General features: G+C 46.1%; 1 protein-coding gene across 3 annotated transcripts in view; it reads left to right on the top strand.

The window, feature by feature from the left end:
* The window catches only part of LOC121545073 (kinesin-like protein KIF26B), a 150927-nt gene that overhangs the window by 51302 nt on the left and 84808 nt on the right, over positions 1–14817 (top strand). For all 3 annotated transcript variants that reach the window (XM_041855442.2, XM_041855441.2, XM_041855440.2), the window contains exons 3-4: positions 278–982; positions 12997–13163. In XM_041855442.2, coding sequence (XP_041711376.1) covers positions 278–982; positions 12997–13163 — 872 coding nt within the window. The remainder of the gene's footprint in view (positions 1–277; positions 983–12996; positions 13164–14817) is intronic.

Below are 14817 nucleotides of genomic sequence, written 5' to 3'. Positions count from 1 at the left end.
CAAAGTCAGGCAGGAGAAATACATTTCTGTTTGTTCAGTTGACTGTTTTATCTCTCTGAACAGAGAGCATCAAAGTGCTCAAACATGTGTCTGTGTGTGTGTGTGTGTGTGTATAAGCTTCTGCGTTGGTTGCTTTACTTACACTACCATCAGAATCAACCACAGCGTCTTTCAGCTCTACAGTCCTATGCGGTGTCTAGATGTAGTGCTAGCAATCTATATGAATTACTTGACTAAAATCATTTAACTAACCACCTCTTTCCTTTTCTCTCTGTAGGATCCCTCCTTCTCCCTCCTCCTCCATGACAAGCTCCAGGTGCCCAACAGCTCAGGGCGGGCCTGGAACGAGCGTGACAGTCGCTGTGATGTGTGTTCCACCCACCTGACCCAGCTGAAACAGGAAGCAGTCCACATGGTGCTGACCATGGACCAGTGGGATCTGTCCCCCAGCTCGCCACCCACCCTGCCCAGCCGCGGTGGCCCTCCACAGGGCCCCACAGCCCCATGGGACTGGGCTTACCTCCCGTCAGCCGCAGCAGCCTACCCCCATCCCTGTCCAAACCCACACCACCCTACCGTGCCTCCAACGTCCTCTACTGCGTCCTTCTCCAGCCTCAGCCATGCTGCTTCCAACCCCAGCCCAGGTGCAGCTTCTGTGAGGCAAACATCTACCCATGCAGCCTCTTCTGCGCCAGCCCCGGCATCCTCATCGCCGGTTCCATCCCCGGTGCACCAGGGAGGGTACTCCCGCCAAGGTTCCAAGCCCAGTTCCCTAGGAGTAGGCCTGGGGGTGGAGAGGAGGAACGGCTCCCCGGCACACTCCAGTAAAGCCACCGGTGTCCAGTCGGCCCAGCCGCCACACAGCCCTGGTAATAACGGGAACAGTTCCAGTAGCGGAGCAGTGCTGAGTACAGCAGCCCTGCAGGCTCACCAGTACATGTCTCGCACCAACGGAGGAGGAGTCACACTCTACCCCTACCAGGTACGCTGTGTCTGTGTGTGAGTACATGCATGCTTGTGTGTGTGATGATAGACATTCTGAAATGCAAGAAGATGGGTTGTTCCACGATTTGAGTACATTTTGCATCCCTTTGATATTTTAAGTACGAATTGTGCACAAATATTGCATTTTTGAATCCTTTTATATTCAATGAAGTGCCCTTTAATATAGACCACCTTAATATAGATGTTTTATATGAATAAAGACTTGCAATAAAGCATTTTGACAGGTCCCTCGACTCCTAGGAGGATTTTAACCCACTTAACCCCAACATTTCTCCAAGTTTCCACCATCATTGTAAAGCCCTAGTTATTTTGTTGCTTTGACAAAGTCATTTCAGAAGATTATTATTTATTTCATGTGATTAGTGATTAATTTACGTCTGTCCCTCATTTTAAGGTCAATCCTGTTACGTGAACTGAACTCTCGTTTTAATATGGTGAAACTATTCCTTTTAAAATTATTATTTCAAAATAAACAATGAACATACTGTATAATAGTCAAATCATAGTGTATAAGTAGGTGAGCTGGTTCTACTCATTTTGGCAATTTTCTGGTGTTTTGTGGTGGAAAACTTAGTGCATCGAGCATAATATTTTCAACCCTGTTACCCATAGATAGATAGGCTAGAAATGTTTTAACGATTGACATTTTTTTGTGAAGCTTGCATTCAATTGCCCCTCCATGTTGCACACAACAAGCTTCCATTCCCCTAATCTCGTCCACTAGCCAGCTCTCTCTATGTCAAACCGTTTGGTTTTACAGAGATTCAGAACTTCACTGGAAGTCTATGGCAAGAGCAGACGAAACAACCGCTGGTTTTAATTGGCTGATCTCTCAGTCCCTCACTATCTTGCACAACCCTGAGAACCTCCCCTCTACATTGTGGACTTCAAAGCGCTTACAGCGGAAGTGTTTTAAACAAGGAAGTGAGTTTCGGAAAATCTGAAAGTACACGTCTTAGAAATTGTTTTCACATATAAACGTTAAATGCCCAAACTCAGAATCAATTGGGCTTTCCAAACATAATATGGTCAATGGGATAAAACGTAGTATTTTGAATGGCAATTTTCCCATCTAATACAGTTGGAGCAGTCTCGCTCCCTCTCCCACTTTGTAGCATAGTGTTACCAGCTCTATGCACCAGCAATTCGAGCCTGGGGAAAAGGTTACCATTCCCCCTGTCACAAGAGGATTTATGGCTGATGTTAGATGAAAACCTCACCCCTGTTACAGTCCACCCTGTTACTTTAATGGCATGTTATTGGCACTTACTATAGTCAAGTTGAAGTTGAACATGTGCTCTTTTGGACAGAATGTACACATTTTGTGAAATGAATAGTTTATTTTGTCCAAAATGTACTCTATCCGTGGAAAGAGCCAGATAGAATTGGGAAGAAAGAGTTAAATAGAAAAGAAAGTGGAATTGGAAATAGGGTAAAGAAAATGTGTTATTGTTATATTCTGCGTCAGGCTTTGGAGGCCCATTTCAACAGGGATTTACCTTATTTTTCAAAATGTCTCCTTCTATTTGTTGACCAAAGAGAGAGGAGGAACTGTGAGGTTGAACTGAGGTTTTGTCTGTCCACTGTCCTCCCTTGTCCTCTGAAATCCAGTTACCGTCTGTCCCGAGTGTCGAGTCATGTAGGGTGGATTTGATTATATCATCGGCCCTGATGATGTGTATTAGCCATGGGGGTCAGACAAAGTGTGTCTGTGTGTGTGTGTGTGCTCGTGTGTGTACGTGTGCATGTGTGTATGTGCGCATGTGTGCATGTGTGTGTTTGTTTGTGTGCGTGTGCATGCGTGTTTATGTATTTGTGTATTTGTGTGTTTGTGTGTGTGTGTGTGTGTGTGTGTGTGTGTGTGTGTGTGTGCATATATATGTGTGTGTGTGTGTGTGTGTGTGTGCATATATGTGTGTGTGTGTGTGTGTGTGTGTGTGTGTGCATGTGTGTTTGTGAATGTGTGTGTGTGCATGTGTGTGTGCATGTGTGTGTGTGTGTGTGTGTGTGTGTGTGTGTGTGTGTGTGTGTGTGTGTGTGTGTGTGTGTGTGTGTGTGTGTGTGTGTGTGTGTGTGTGTGTGTGTGTGTGTGTGTGTGTGTGTGTGTGAGTGAGTGGAGGCTGTCCCCAGAGTGGTGAGAGTGATAACTGGAGGGAAGGTGAGGACACCTCTTGGAACAAAGGCTTCTGGGAAAGGACAGCCTTGAGGCTCTTAACAGAAATTGTTAGGATTAGGAAGAGAGATAGAAGCAGGAGGAAGGAGAGAGGGCATGTGAGAGAGGGAGAGAGAGAGAAAAGAGAAGAATCATCAAGAGCATTTCTAAAGTATGTAAAAGAACATGAGAGAGAGAGAGAGAGAGAGAGAGAGAGAGAGAGAGAGAGAGAGAGAGAGAGATGGAGTGTAGTGTTAGTGCTCTATGTTCTTATTCTGTGTATAATAATTCATATCCTGGTAATGAGGACTATAGGGAACTCTCCTGTCGCACCCCTGTTCCCCCTCAACTCCCTCCTCTCTCCCTCCTCCCCTCATCTCCCTTCGTGTCCCTCACCTCCCCCCATCTCCCTCCCACACTTCCATCTCTCTCTATCCCTCATCTCCCTGTACCCCCTCATCTACCTTACCCCCTGTTCCCTCTCTTTCCCTCATCTCCCCTGTTCCCCCTCTCTCTCCCTCATCTCCCCTGTTCCCCCTCTCTCTCCCTCATCTCCCCTGTTCCCCCTCTCTCTCTCATCTCACCCGTTCCCCCCTCTCTCTCTCATCTCACCCGTTCCCCCCTCTCTCTCTCATCTCCCCCGTTCCCCCGTTCCCCCTCTCTCTCTTATCTCCCCTTGTTCCCCCTCTCTCTCCCTCATCTCCCCTTGTTCCCCCTCTCTCTTGACTTGTTTCTCCCTCTCTCTCCCCTGTTGTACACCCAGTGGTGTAAAGTACTTAAGTAAAAATACTTGAAGGTACTACTTAAGTATTTTGGGGGGGTGTCTGCACTTTACTTTACTATTTCTATTTTTGACAACTTTTACTTCACTACATTCCTAAAGAAAATAATGTACTTTTTACTCCATACATTTTCCCTGACATCCAAAAGTACTTGTTACATTTTGAATGCTTAGCAGGACAGGAAAATTGTCAAATTCACCCACTCATCAAGAGAACATCCCTGGTCATCCCTACTGCCTCTGATCTGGCGGACTAACTAAACACAAATGCTTAGTTTGTAAATTATGTCTGAGTGTTGGAGTGTGCCCCTGGCTATCTGTAAATAAATAAAAAACTAGAAAATTGTCTGGTTTGCTTAATAGGAATTTGAAATGATTTATATTTTTTATTTGAATACGTAAGTAAGTATATTTTAGCAATTACATTTACTTTTGATACTTATTTTAAAACTATATTTAAAACCAAATACTTTTAGACTTTTACTAAAGTAGTACTTTACTGGGTGACTTTCACTTTTACTTGAGTCATTTTCTATTAAGGTATCTTTACTTTTACTCAAGTATGACATTTTAGTACTTTTTCCACCACTGCGTACACCCCTAGCCCTTTTTCATCCCCCCCTGTCGCATTCATCCCTTACACCCCTTTTGTATCCTTCATTCCCTCCCCCCCTTCCCTCACTCATTTGAAGCACTCTCCATCCATCCCTCCTTTTCTCTCCTCCATCTCCTGTCCCCCTCAGCCCTGTCTCAAGGTCACCTCTCGGAGGCCTGCCTGGCACACTGCCCAGGGTGCTACTGGAAATACACTGTGTTAGTGTTTGTGTGTGTACATGCGTAGGTGTGCGTGCATGCGTGTCTGTCCGTGTCCGTACATGCGTGGAATAGAGGCAGGAGAAGATATAGAAGTCAATTTTCTTTCTTCCCATTTCTATTATTTTCTCTTTACCGTGAAACTTTTTTTCCCCCCTCCATTTTCCTTGAGAGTGCTGAGTGGGCACAACGCCCAGTCAAAGAGACATCATTCAGCCATTGTCTTCACATTATACCGTAGTAGCATATAGCTTAGACTGTAGCATAGCCCCATGATACTAATAACATGCTTTAGTAGTGTATAACTGCTGCTGTCTAATCAGGAAGGGTCCCGCTATCAGTCAAGTGCTGGCACCCAATCGAGTAGCCACACGCACACGAACACACGCATGTGCTTGCATGCGTGTTTGTGTGTCTAGACGGAGAGGGAGCTAGGGAGAGGAAGAAAGAAAAGGAGAGAGAGAGAGCTACTGTATAGAAATTGTTCCCATTATCAGGGGATGATATTTAAAGAGTGCTGATACAGCGATATGGAGTGAGCCTTCTGGCACAAAATGGCTGCCGAACTTCATCCATCAAGGTGGGACAACATATTAGTGGTGAATCGGATGTCTTTCCCCCCCATACAATGTAAAGCACCTTAAGACCTATAGTCAAAAACACTACATGAATCACTATGTCCATTAGTGTTATGAATATGTTTTATGCTTCCCACTGTTGATATAGAACATGGGTGGCCAACCAATGTTTCTATCAATAGACCTTTGTCAGGGCTATGGTTTGATCACACATTGCGGAGCATCCAAAATGGCCGGCCTGCTGGAGTTTCTTTTCCAAACTGCAGCCTATAGTGTAGAATAAATCTACAATCAGGAAGCAGCATATGGAAACAGGCTGAGGAGGAGTACTAAGGTCATATGGTTTCATTCTCTCTCTCAGATGTATTGTATTCCATGACAGTGGTTAGGATGTACACAGGATGCCACAAACACACAGTCACAACACAATGGACACAATGAACCTTGCTAGTGTGATGAGTAAGCTTGTCTGAGAGCTGAAGACTTGCATTAGCTCCCAGAGCCTGTTTGGTGGTGCTGACTGGCAGAGTGGTGAGAAGTGGGCAGGATATGTTAGGCTTGATTTAGTTAGAAGGACACACCCTGTAAAACATGACACAACTCAACACATGGCACAACACTACACAACACAATGATTACGATCGAACCATACTAAAATCCCCCCCCCCCCTTTCTGTCTCTCGCGCTCTCTCTCTCTCTCTCTCTCTCTCTCTCTCTCTCTCTCTCTCTCTCTCTCTCTCTCTCTCTCTCTCTCTCTCTCTCTCTCTCTCTCTCTCTCTCTCTCTCTCTCTCTCTCTCTCTCTCTCTCTCTCTCTCTCTCTCTCTCTAGCCTGAGGCTCAGTGGACACAGGAAGTAGTTAAGTGATGTTGGAGTGTCTCTCAGATACTGTCTGTTACCCCTCTGGTGCTTATAGAAACAGTCTGCACACATACTACACACACTCACACACACTTATAAACACAGACAATCTGATGGAGACACAGACAATTGAAAGGCAAAGTGAAGGTAATATTTGAAGACCTTAATGTTGTTAATGATTGCTTATGGGTACCTTCATGTGTGTGTAAAATATTACTGTTCTCATATTTTACCAACATTTCTGAAAATTGATGTATGACTTGGAATGAAGGTCTTCATTTCTTAGTTCCATCAATCAGATTTACAACAGGTGTCCAGGGGCAGGGATATGGGGGTAGGGGCGAGGGGTTGATTTGAGACTAGTCCTCCCGGAGCCTCAAGCAGTAAATACTAGGGCTGTTGCGGTGACCATATTACTGCAACACCGGCAGTCACGAGTCATGAAGACAGTCAAATTCCACGTGACCGTTCAGTCACGGTAATTAGGCTTCTCCAAGCTCTGATGCTGCTGCTAGTCATTAGTAGCCTACCAAACTTGCTAACTGCCTGGTACTCAGCACTGTATTGTCCCTCTAATCACTCTGACATCAGTGCAAATGTAATCGAAAATCGAATCAAACACTTCATGAGAGCCCATGAGCTCATGTTGCGCAACATTTCTATAGGCTATGCAATTGCGCGAGAAAACAGAGTGATGGCCTCTACTAAAAATAGGAGGATCCCATCAGCTTTCTATAGGCTAGGCCTACTATATTTATTTCTCAACTTTCATAATATTAAGCACATTGCTTATATTTACAACAGGAGTATAGCCTACCTAGCTGGCATGAAAATGAACCATGCGAAAAGGGTCCTCCATTAGCTATTTAAGTGCATAGATGACATGTTTCGATACAGGTGCATGATAATGGTCCATTCTAAATCAAAACAAATTTCACACATATATTATTTACTATATGTAAAGACAATATTAAATCAAGAATAGTCTGATGGGTGACAATATTAGCCTATCACTTGTGAATTATATTTTATCACTTGGGAATGATGCCCAGCATAAGAAACAAAGCCTTTTTCTGTGACTTTTTCTAATCATAGTCGCACACCTCATGTAGCCTAGCCCATACACCTATATGTTTTGATAAGGTTTGTATCACAACTAAAGTGGCCAAATTAATTCTTAAAATTAAGCACATTCATCCCCTTTACAAGGGGTATAGAGCCTAACTGGCATACATAAGCAGCGCGTGAGTTTCAAGTTTGGGGAAGATAATTTTCACCATAAAAATGCACCTTTATAATAAAAGCATTACATGCATAATTGCATTTGCGGTCTTTTGATAATGGTGTTTTCCGCTAATAGAACATTCGCGCTTATAGCCTACTACCATGTGCGCATTGCTGTGCTTATAATGTGAAGAAATTGCCTAATAGTTTATCAACATTTTAAGCTAAACGTTCTGATCTGCTGCGTCAGCCACATTGCGTACATTTTTTTTGGGGACGCTAGTGGTTGCATTAATATGGGATCTATTGCATCCCACAAATGTCCCAGACTATGTTTGGAATATTTATTTCTCGCATGGAATAGAATAGGTCGACTTTTGTACTATGGGGGATAGTAGATTGACATAGGCTAGTGCTTTTGCTGTTCGTTAGGCCTACTCATCTAGTTGGCTGACGAAAAGTACATGTGGACAGTTCTTCTAATATCTTCAATATACACCTCAGAATTGGATAAGGACGCGCGCAGTTGCGTCCCCGATGTGTCCGTCTTCACTTGTAGCCTGTGAGAAAGACCCGATCACGTGATGGAGAGCCATGTGAGTGAGAGGTGATTCGGAGCGATCAGCACTCAGGGAGAAGGGCACAATGGCCACTGGCCGCAAAAGGCATGGATTATTTTAGGGTGCATTACGGCCACAAAAGGGGATGACACCGTGAAATTCTAGGCATTATCAAGTGCTTGTCAAATTGTGAATGAGTGACTGATATAGTGTGTACAGCCTAATCAAAAGACAACGAGAGCTCATGCCTTTCAAGCGACTTTTTTCAAATCATCATTAGAGTCGCATCATGCAGCCTTACATTGTATTGATAATCAAAACATATAGCCCAACGTTTATAGAACAACTAAAGTTACATGAATAACAATAAATTAAGCATATTGGATTACCTATTTATTTGTTTACCACTCAACACAGAATAGCCGTATGTGCGCACTCCCTCAAATCGTTTGGAGAAAATATCCTTTTGTCACGTACGTTGAGAGACGGGTCGGACCAAGGTGCAGCGTGAAAAGCGTACATGTTTATTAACTAAATAAACATTTAACAAAACAAGAAACAACGTAACGTGAAGTCCAAAGGGCTATACACATACCAGCCTAACAGGAACAAGATCCCACAATACACAGTAGGCAATAGGCTACCTAAGTATGATCCCCAATCAGAGACAATGAGCGACAGCTGCCTCTGATTGGGAATCATACCCGGCCAGACATAGAAATTGAAAACTAGAACGTAAACATAGAATATCTAACATAGATTTCCACACCCTGACTCAACAAACTAGAGTTCTATAGGTCAGGGCGTGACAGTACCCCCCCCCCTCCAAAGGTGCGGACTCTGGCCGCACAAACCTGACATGACAGGAGAGGGTCCGGGTGGGCTTTCAGCCTCGGAGGCGGATCCGGCTCCGGGCGTGACGACCTCTCCCTCTCTGCCTCCCCATTGCACCCCTGGTCTGGTCTGGACCTCGGCGCGATGCTTCCCCTCTCCTTCCTCCCACGATGCACCAAGCCCTGTCTGGACCCTGGTGTGGGAGACCCCGAACCTGGAGAGGGGCTGACGTCTGGGCCTGGATCGGCAATCCTCCCGCGATGCACCAAGCCCTGTCTGGACCCTGGTGTGGGAGGCCCTGACCCTGGAGAGGGGCTGACTTCTGGGTCTGAAGTGGAGCCGCTGACCGGAGCTGAACTGGACCACGGTGGAGCGGACTGCTCTGGCTCTGGAGTGGAGCAGCTGACCGGAGCTGGACTGGACCCCGGTGGAGCGGAATGCTCTAGCTCCGGAGTGGAGCCGCTGACCGGAGCTGGACTAGGCACCGGTGGAGCGGACTGCTCTGGCTCCGGAATGGAGCCGCTGACCGGAGCTGGACTAGGCACCGGTGGAGCGGACTGCTCTGGCTCCGGAGTGGTTCAGCTGACCGGAACTGGACTGGACCCCGGTGGAGCGGAATGCTCCTGGCTCCGGAGTGGAACCGCTGACCGGAGCTGGACTAGGCACTGGTGGAGCGGACTGCTCTGACTCCGGATTAGAGCCGCTGACTGGAGCTAGACTGGGCACCGGTGGAGCGGACTGCTCTGGCTCCGGAGTGGAGCAGCTGACCGGACCCGTATCCATCCCCATCTCTGGAGCAGGACTAAACACCGTGCCTAGCCTGGGCACCGACGCAGAGGAAAATTCCAGCCCTGTAGTAGGACTGGTTACCAGCCCCAGACTGGGCACCAGACGTACAGCTCCAAAACGGGGCTGTACGTCGTGCCCACCCTGGGCACCGACGCAGAGGTGGTTTCCAACCCTGTAGTTGGGCTGGTTGCCGGCCCCAGACTGGGCACCAACACGCTAAAGTGCTCCCTGCAGGGGACCGTCGCTGGAGGTCGGGTGAGTTGTGTGGTTGGAGGAGGTGTAGAAACGCCACCTCTCTCCCATCGCTCCAATGTACTCACCACGCGCTCCATTGCGCTGCCGAGAGCCTGGATCCTGCTCGCCTGCCGTTGGATACGTTCCTCCAAAGATCCGGACGGACCGACTCTACCTACTGACTCCATTTTAGGTGCGTGTTTCTGTCCTCCTGGAACGGGCCGTGCCGGACTGGGAACACGTACCACTGGCTTGGTGCGAGGAGCAGGCACGGGCCGTGCCGGACTGGGAACTAGCACCACTGGCTTGGTGCGAGGAGCAGGCACGGGCCGTGCTGAACTGGGTACACGCACCACTGGCTTGGTGCGAGGAGCAGGCATGGGCCGTGCCGGACTGGGAACACGCACCACTGGCTTGGTGCTTGGGGCAGGCACGGGCCGTGCCGGACTGGGAACTGCCATTGGAGATCCACGACTGTTCCAGTCCTTCTCTCTCCGCGCCCAATCCTCCTCCAGTGAGGACTCCTCCGGGAGCCCCCACGAGTTAGGGAACAGAAACTCATCGTCGTCGTCATCCTCCGACTCCTCAGTGTAAAACTGTTCCCATTCCTGTTCCCATGGTCGTAGGGACTCCAACTGGAACCCCACCCCTCTAGCCCCCCAAACATTTTTTATTGGGGTTGCTTCTCGGGCTTCCTCAGCGATTGGTCCCGTTGGCGTTGTCGTTGATCCTCTCTTGCCAGGGCCTGTACCTTTGCCCAGGGTCCTTTCCCAGCGAATATCTCCTCCCATGACCACCATTCGCCCACCTGTGACAAAGCTATTCGCTCCGCCTCGGCACGCTGCTTGGTCCTTTTGTGGTGGGATCTTCTGTCGCGTACGTTGAGAGACAGGTCGGACCAAGGTGCAACGTGAAAAGCGTACATGTTTATTAACTAAATAAACATTCAACAAAACAACGTAACGTGAAGTCCAAAGGGCTATACACATACCAGCCTAACAGGAACAAGATCCCACAATACACAGTGGGCAATAGGCTACCTAAGTATGATCCCCAATCAGAGACAACGAGCGACAGCTGCCTCTGATTGGGAATCATACCCGGCCAGACATGGAAATAGAAAACTAGAACGTAAACATAGAATATCTAACATAGATTTCCACACCCTGACTCAACAAACTAGAGTTCTATAGGTCAGGGCGTGACACCTTTCTATGTTATTCAGCTTTGTTCAATTGCATTCTTCATACTACAGAATTCTAAGCAAATCTTGTCTGCTAAATGAACTAGTGTAGCCCACAGCCATTTGGCATAGCCAGATTAGGACCTAACATAAGGACAACTTATAGTATGCTATTCTGTTCTTCTGAAATAGACTACATTTTCTTCATATCATGCTTCTTTAGACCTGTCTAAAATAAATAATGGATTTATTGTCAAGGTGTAGGCTATATTACATGGATTTATTAGACTTTTTTAAATGTAGATGTTCCAAAGGTCTGCATCAGTGGCTTGTAGGCTATGTGTGGAAGCCAGGAAATGCTAAATGTGTTTATGTTAATTAACGGTCAATTACCATGAGACCGACAGTTATTTGCTTGACAATCACTGGCTGACGAAATTTTGTGACCGCCACAGCCATAGTAAATACACACTGTGCCTCTGTTCTATAGGGGGAGAAATACACTGATGTACATCTCACTATAAACACACACACACACACACACACACACACACACACACACACACACACACACACACACACACACACACTAGAACACACACAACCACACACACATTCCTGTGATTTACATACCATTGTACGGTAGTGCTGGCAGGTTATAAAGAAGCATAATGAATAATCCATATCTGTATTTCAAGGCTGGAAGTGCCATATCCATAACCACACACACACACACACAGACATACACACACAGACATACACACACACACACACACACTGCGACAAGCATAAACATTACATAAAAATGCATGGAGGGGGAGCCAAGGACACCCGGGGTGGCCGTTGAGTTGCTTGCTGTGTGTGTGTGTTTGTGTGTGTGTGTGTGTGTGTGCGCATGTGCGCACGCGTGCGTGTGTGTGTGAGTTAATTAAAGCTTGTCTGTCTCTGGTGTGTAGCTTGAGGTGTTGGAGCTAGCTAGTGATAGCCACTGCTAGCCAAGTAGACAGGGGCCCAAAGTGCAGCTGATAGTGGGTTTTCAGTATGCCAGCATAGAAATGTGTAGCTGCCATTTTAGTTACGCAGTGTTTTTCGGATTACACAGTGTCTTCTATATAAAAGGGGAACAAACTTCAAGAGAAATAGGCAGGATGGAAAAGTGGGAGAGGGAGGGAAGAAGGAAGAGAAAGAGAGAAAGAGAGAAAGAGAGAGAGAGAACAGAGTCTTGTGTTTCCCAGTCTTATCTGGTGATCAGTTAATAAGCTGCTATCTGCGAGAGATCAGAATACATCCAGGACTTTTAATCTTGCAGTTCACTGGGCCATCTGGGTCGGCAGAAGGGCATGGAAGGGCACAGTTAAGGTGTGTGTGTGTGAGTGTGTGCGTGTGTGTGCTTGCGTCCGTGTGTGTGTGAAGGACATTGTTAAGGTTGATTTGATCAACACAATCAAGAGGAATAATCAGATCTCTATCACATCTGTCTCAGAGGTAGATGGAGGGAGGAGATGTAGAGAGACGGGGAGGATAGAGCTAGAGAGAGAGAGAGAGAGAGAGAGAGAGAGAGAGAGAGAGAGAGAGAGAGAGAGAGAGAGAGAGAGAGAGAGAGAGAGAGAGAGAGAGAGAGAGAGAGAGAGAGAGAGAGAGAGAGAGAGAGAGAGAGAGAGAGAGAGAGAGAGAGAGAGAGAGAGAGTTGTGTGCCAGTGCTTACTGCTCTGTGGTATGGAGTTGACAGATGGTGAAGGGTGGCAGGCAGGTCTCCCAGTGGGAGGAAAACATGTTATTTTCTCTCCTAAAACCCAACTGAGAAGTGTACTTCCTCCTTCTTACTTCTGTTCACGTGTCCATCTGTTGCAGTTCCAGCCACACAACATGTGTGACCATCTCTCTCCCATGTCCATGTCGCTCCCTCTCTCTTTTGTGTTATTGTTGTTGTATAACGGCTAACTTTTGTGTGTGTGTGTGTGTGTGCGTGTGCATGCGTGTGTAGATCTCCCAGATGATATCTGATGGGTGTCGAGAGGGTCTGACGGAGGCAGTTCTGAACCGCTACAACGCTGATCGCCCTGCCCCCTCGTCCTCCCAGGCCCCTCCCACTCTGCAGGTTACCACAGCAGCACCAACCACCACATCCGCCGCCGCGTCCTTCTTCGCCAGGTAAGAAAAAAACAATTTATATCACTTCACACCTTTATACAGTATAAACACACAGACAGACAGCTGGACACACACAAAAGGATGAACAGACATGCTGACACAGGTCTGCAGAGTTCCTCAGCCCTTTGAGGAAAGAGAAGTGTGTGTGTGTGTGTGTGTGTGTGTGTCTGTGTCTGTGAGGCCTTGTAACCAGCTCTATATTCAGTAGACATACATAATCAATAATAGAGACATTGAGACTGACAGTACATCAATAAAACACACACAATGCACGCACGCACGCACGCACTCACGCACACACACACACCCTAGTACAGTCGTCAATAACTCAAGGCGATACATGAATAACTAACATCAGAACATTAATAGCTCAGTGTCTGACAGTTATTAAGATATGTTGGTCGACAGCTTCCTCATCGAAATGCTCTCCACGATACTCACAGATCTCTGCAACGATGCACCTCAATTCAATGGACCTCAATTCAATTTTACTGGATTATTTAATAATAATATCACATCTGTGCAACGTTGATATTTTCCCTTCAAAGTTAGTCTAAGGAAGTAGAATATCAGTGGACGGGACTTTGGGAGTAACCTAAATGGTAAATACTAATGTATACACCTACTCCAGATACTGCTACTACCACAGCAATGTACTATTCTGTCTATGTTGATGATGTTTACTAAGGTCTTTTCAGAGCAGACATAAGATGAACCTCCAAATCCATAACTGAGGCTCCAAATCAAGTAGTTGAAATGTGAGGGCAGATTCAGGGTTGTATTTCACTAGGAGAGACTTTGTGTTACATCCCCTCTCTAATCCTAACCTCAGCCCAAACTTCCTGTCTCGCTCTGCTCCAGAATCTTATCATTCATCCAGACAGCTCAGGCCAGATTTAAAGGAGACATTTTCTTTTTTTCAAACCAAATCTCTATTTTTGATATAAATGGCATGTTATAGAAGAGTCCAGACAACTTTTTTGTGATTTCACATGCTTTAGAGAAACGTACCCCAAACAGCAAATCACTTCCTCATCCTCGTTGTGTAGTATGGGGGCCCTGATAAAACATGAACAAAATCTTTTAAAAAACACCCCAAAACATCCTTTTAGAAACTGCAAAGCTCTCAGTATAGTGATGCAGGTCTTTAGATGTTATACACATGAAATTGCCATTCTGAACTTTATCTGCAATGTTAGATTCCCTTTTGCTGCAAAGTTCTTCCTATTCGCGAGTTGTCTGAGAGCCAAATAGCTTTTCTCTGTAGCCGACACTTGGGTTTCCACTAGATAAAACAGCGACAAAGTCAACATTGGTTGTATCATACAAATTCATGAAAACAGAAATGAGCTTTTTGGTCTTAATTTAAGGTTAGGGTTAGGGTAAGTTTAGCAGTGTGGTTAAGGTTAGGTTTAAGGTTAGGTTTAAGGTGAGAGTTAGGTTTCAAATTAGATTTTAAGAAGAGAAAATGTAGAAATAGACAGGGTTTATGACTTTGTGGCTGTGGTAACTAGTGACCACCCTACCCTGGGCCGCTTTGCCATGGAGCAAATTAAACTAGGGGGTGCAAATTATCATAATCCACTGGATAATTTGTCAAGTTTCACTTATTTTTTAGCTAGTCTGCATAAAACTCATTTCTGTCAGCTGTGGA

The sequence above is a fragment of the Coregonus clupeaformis genome, chromosome 29, assembly GCF_020615455.1.
Source record: "Coregonus clupeaformis isolate EN_2021a chromosome 29, ASM2061545v1, whole genome shotgun sequence".
NCBI classification, from domain to species: domain Eukaryota; kingdom Metazoa; phylum Chordata; class Actinopteri; order Salmoniformes; family Salmonidae; genus Coregonus; species Coregonus clupeaformis.
Note: the sequence above shows the minus strand (reverse complement) of the source record. Positions and strands in the feature narration are given on the sequence as shown.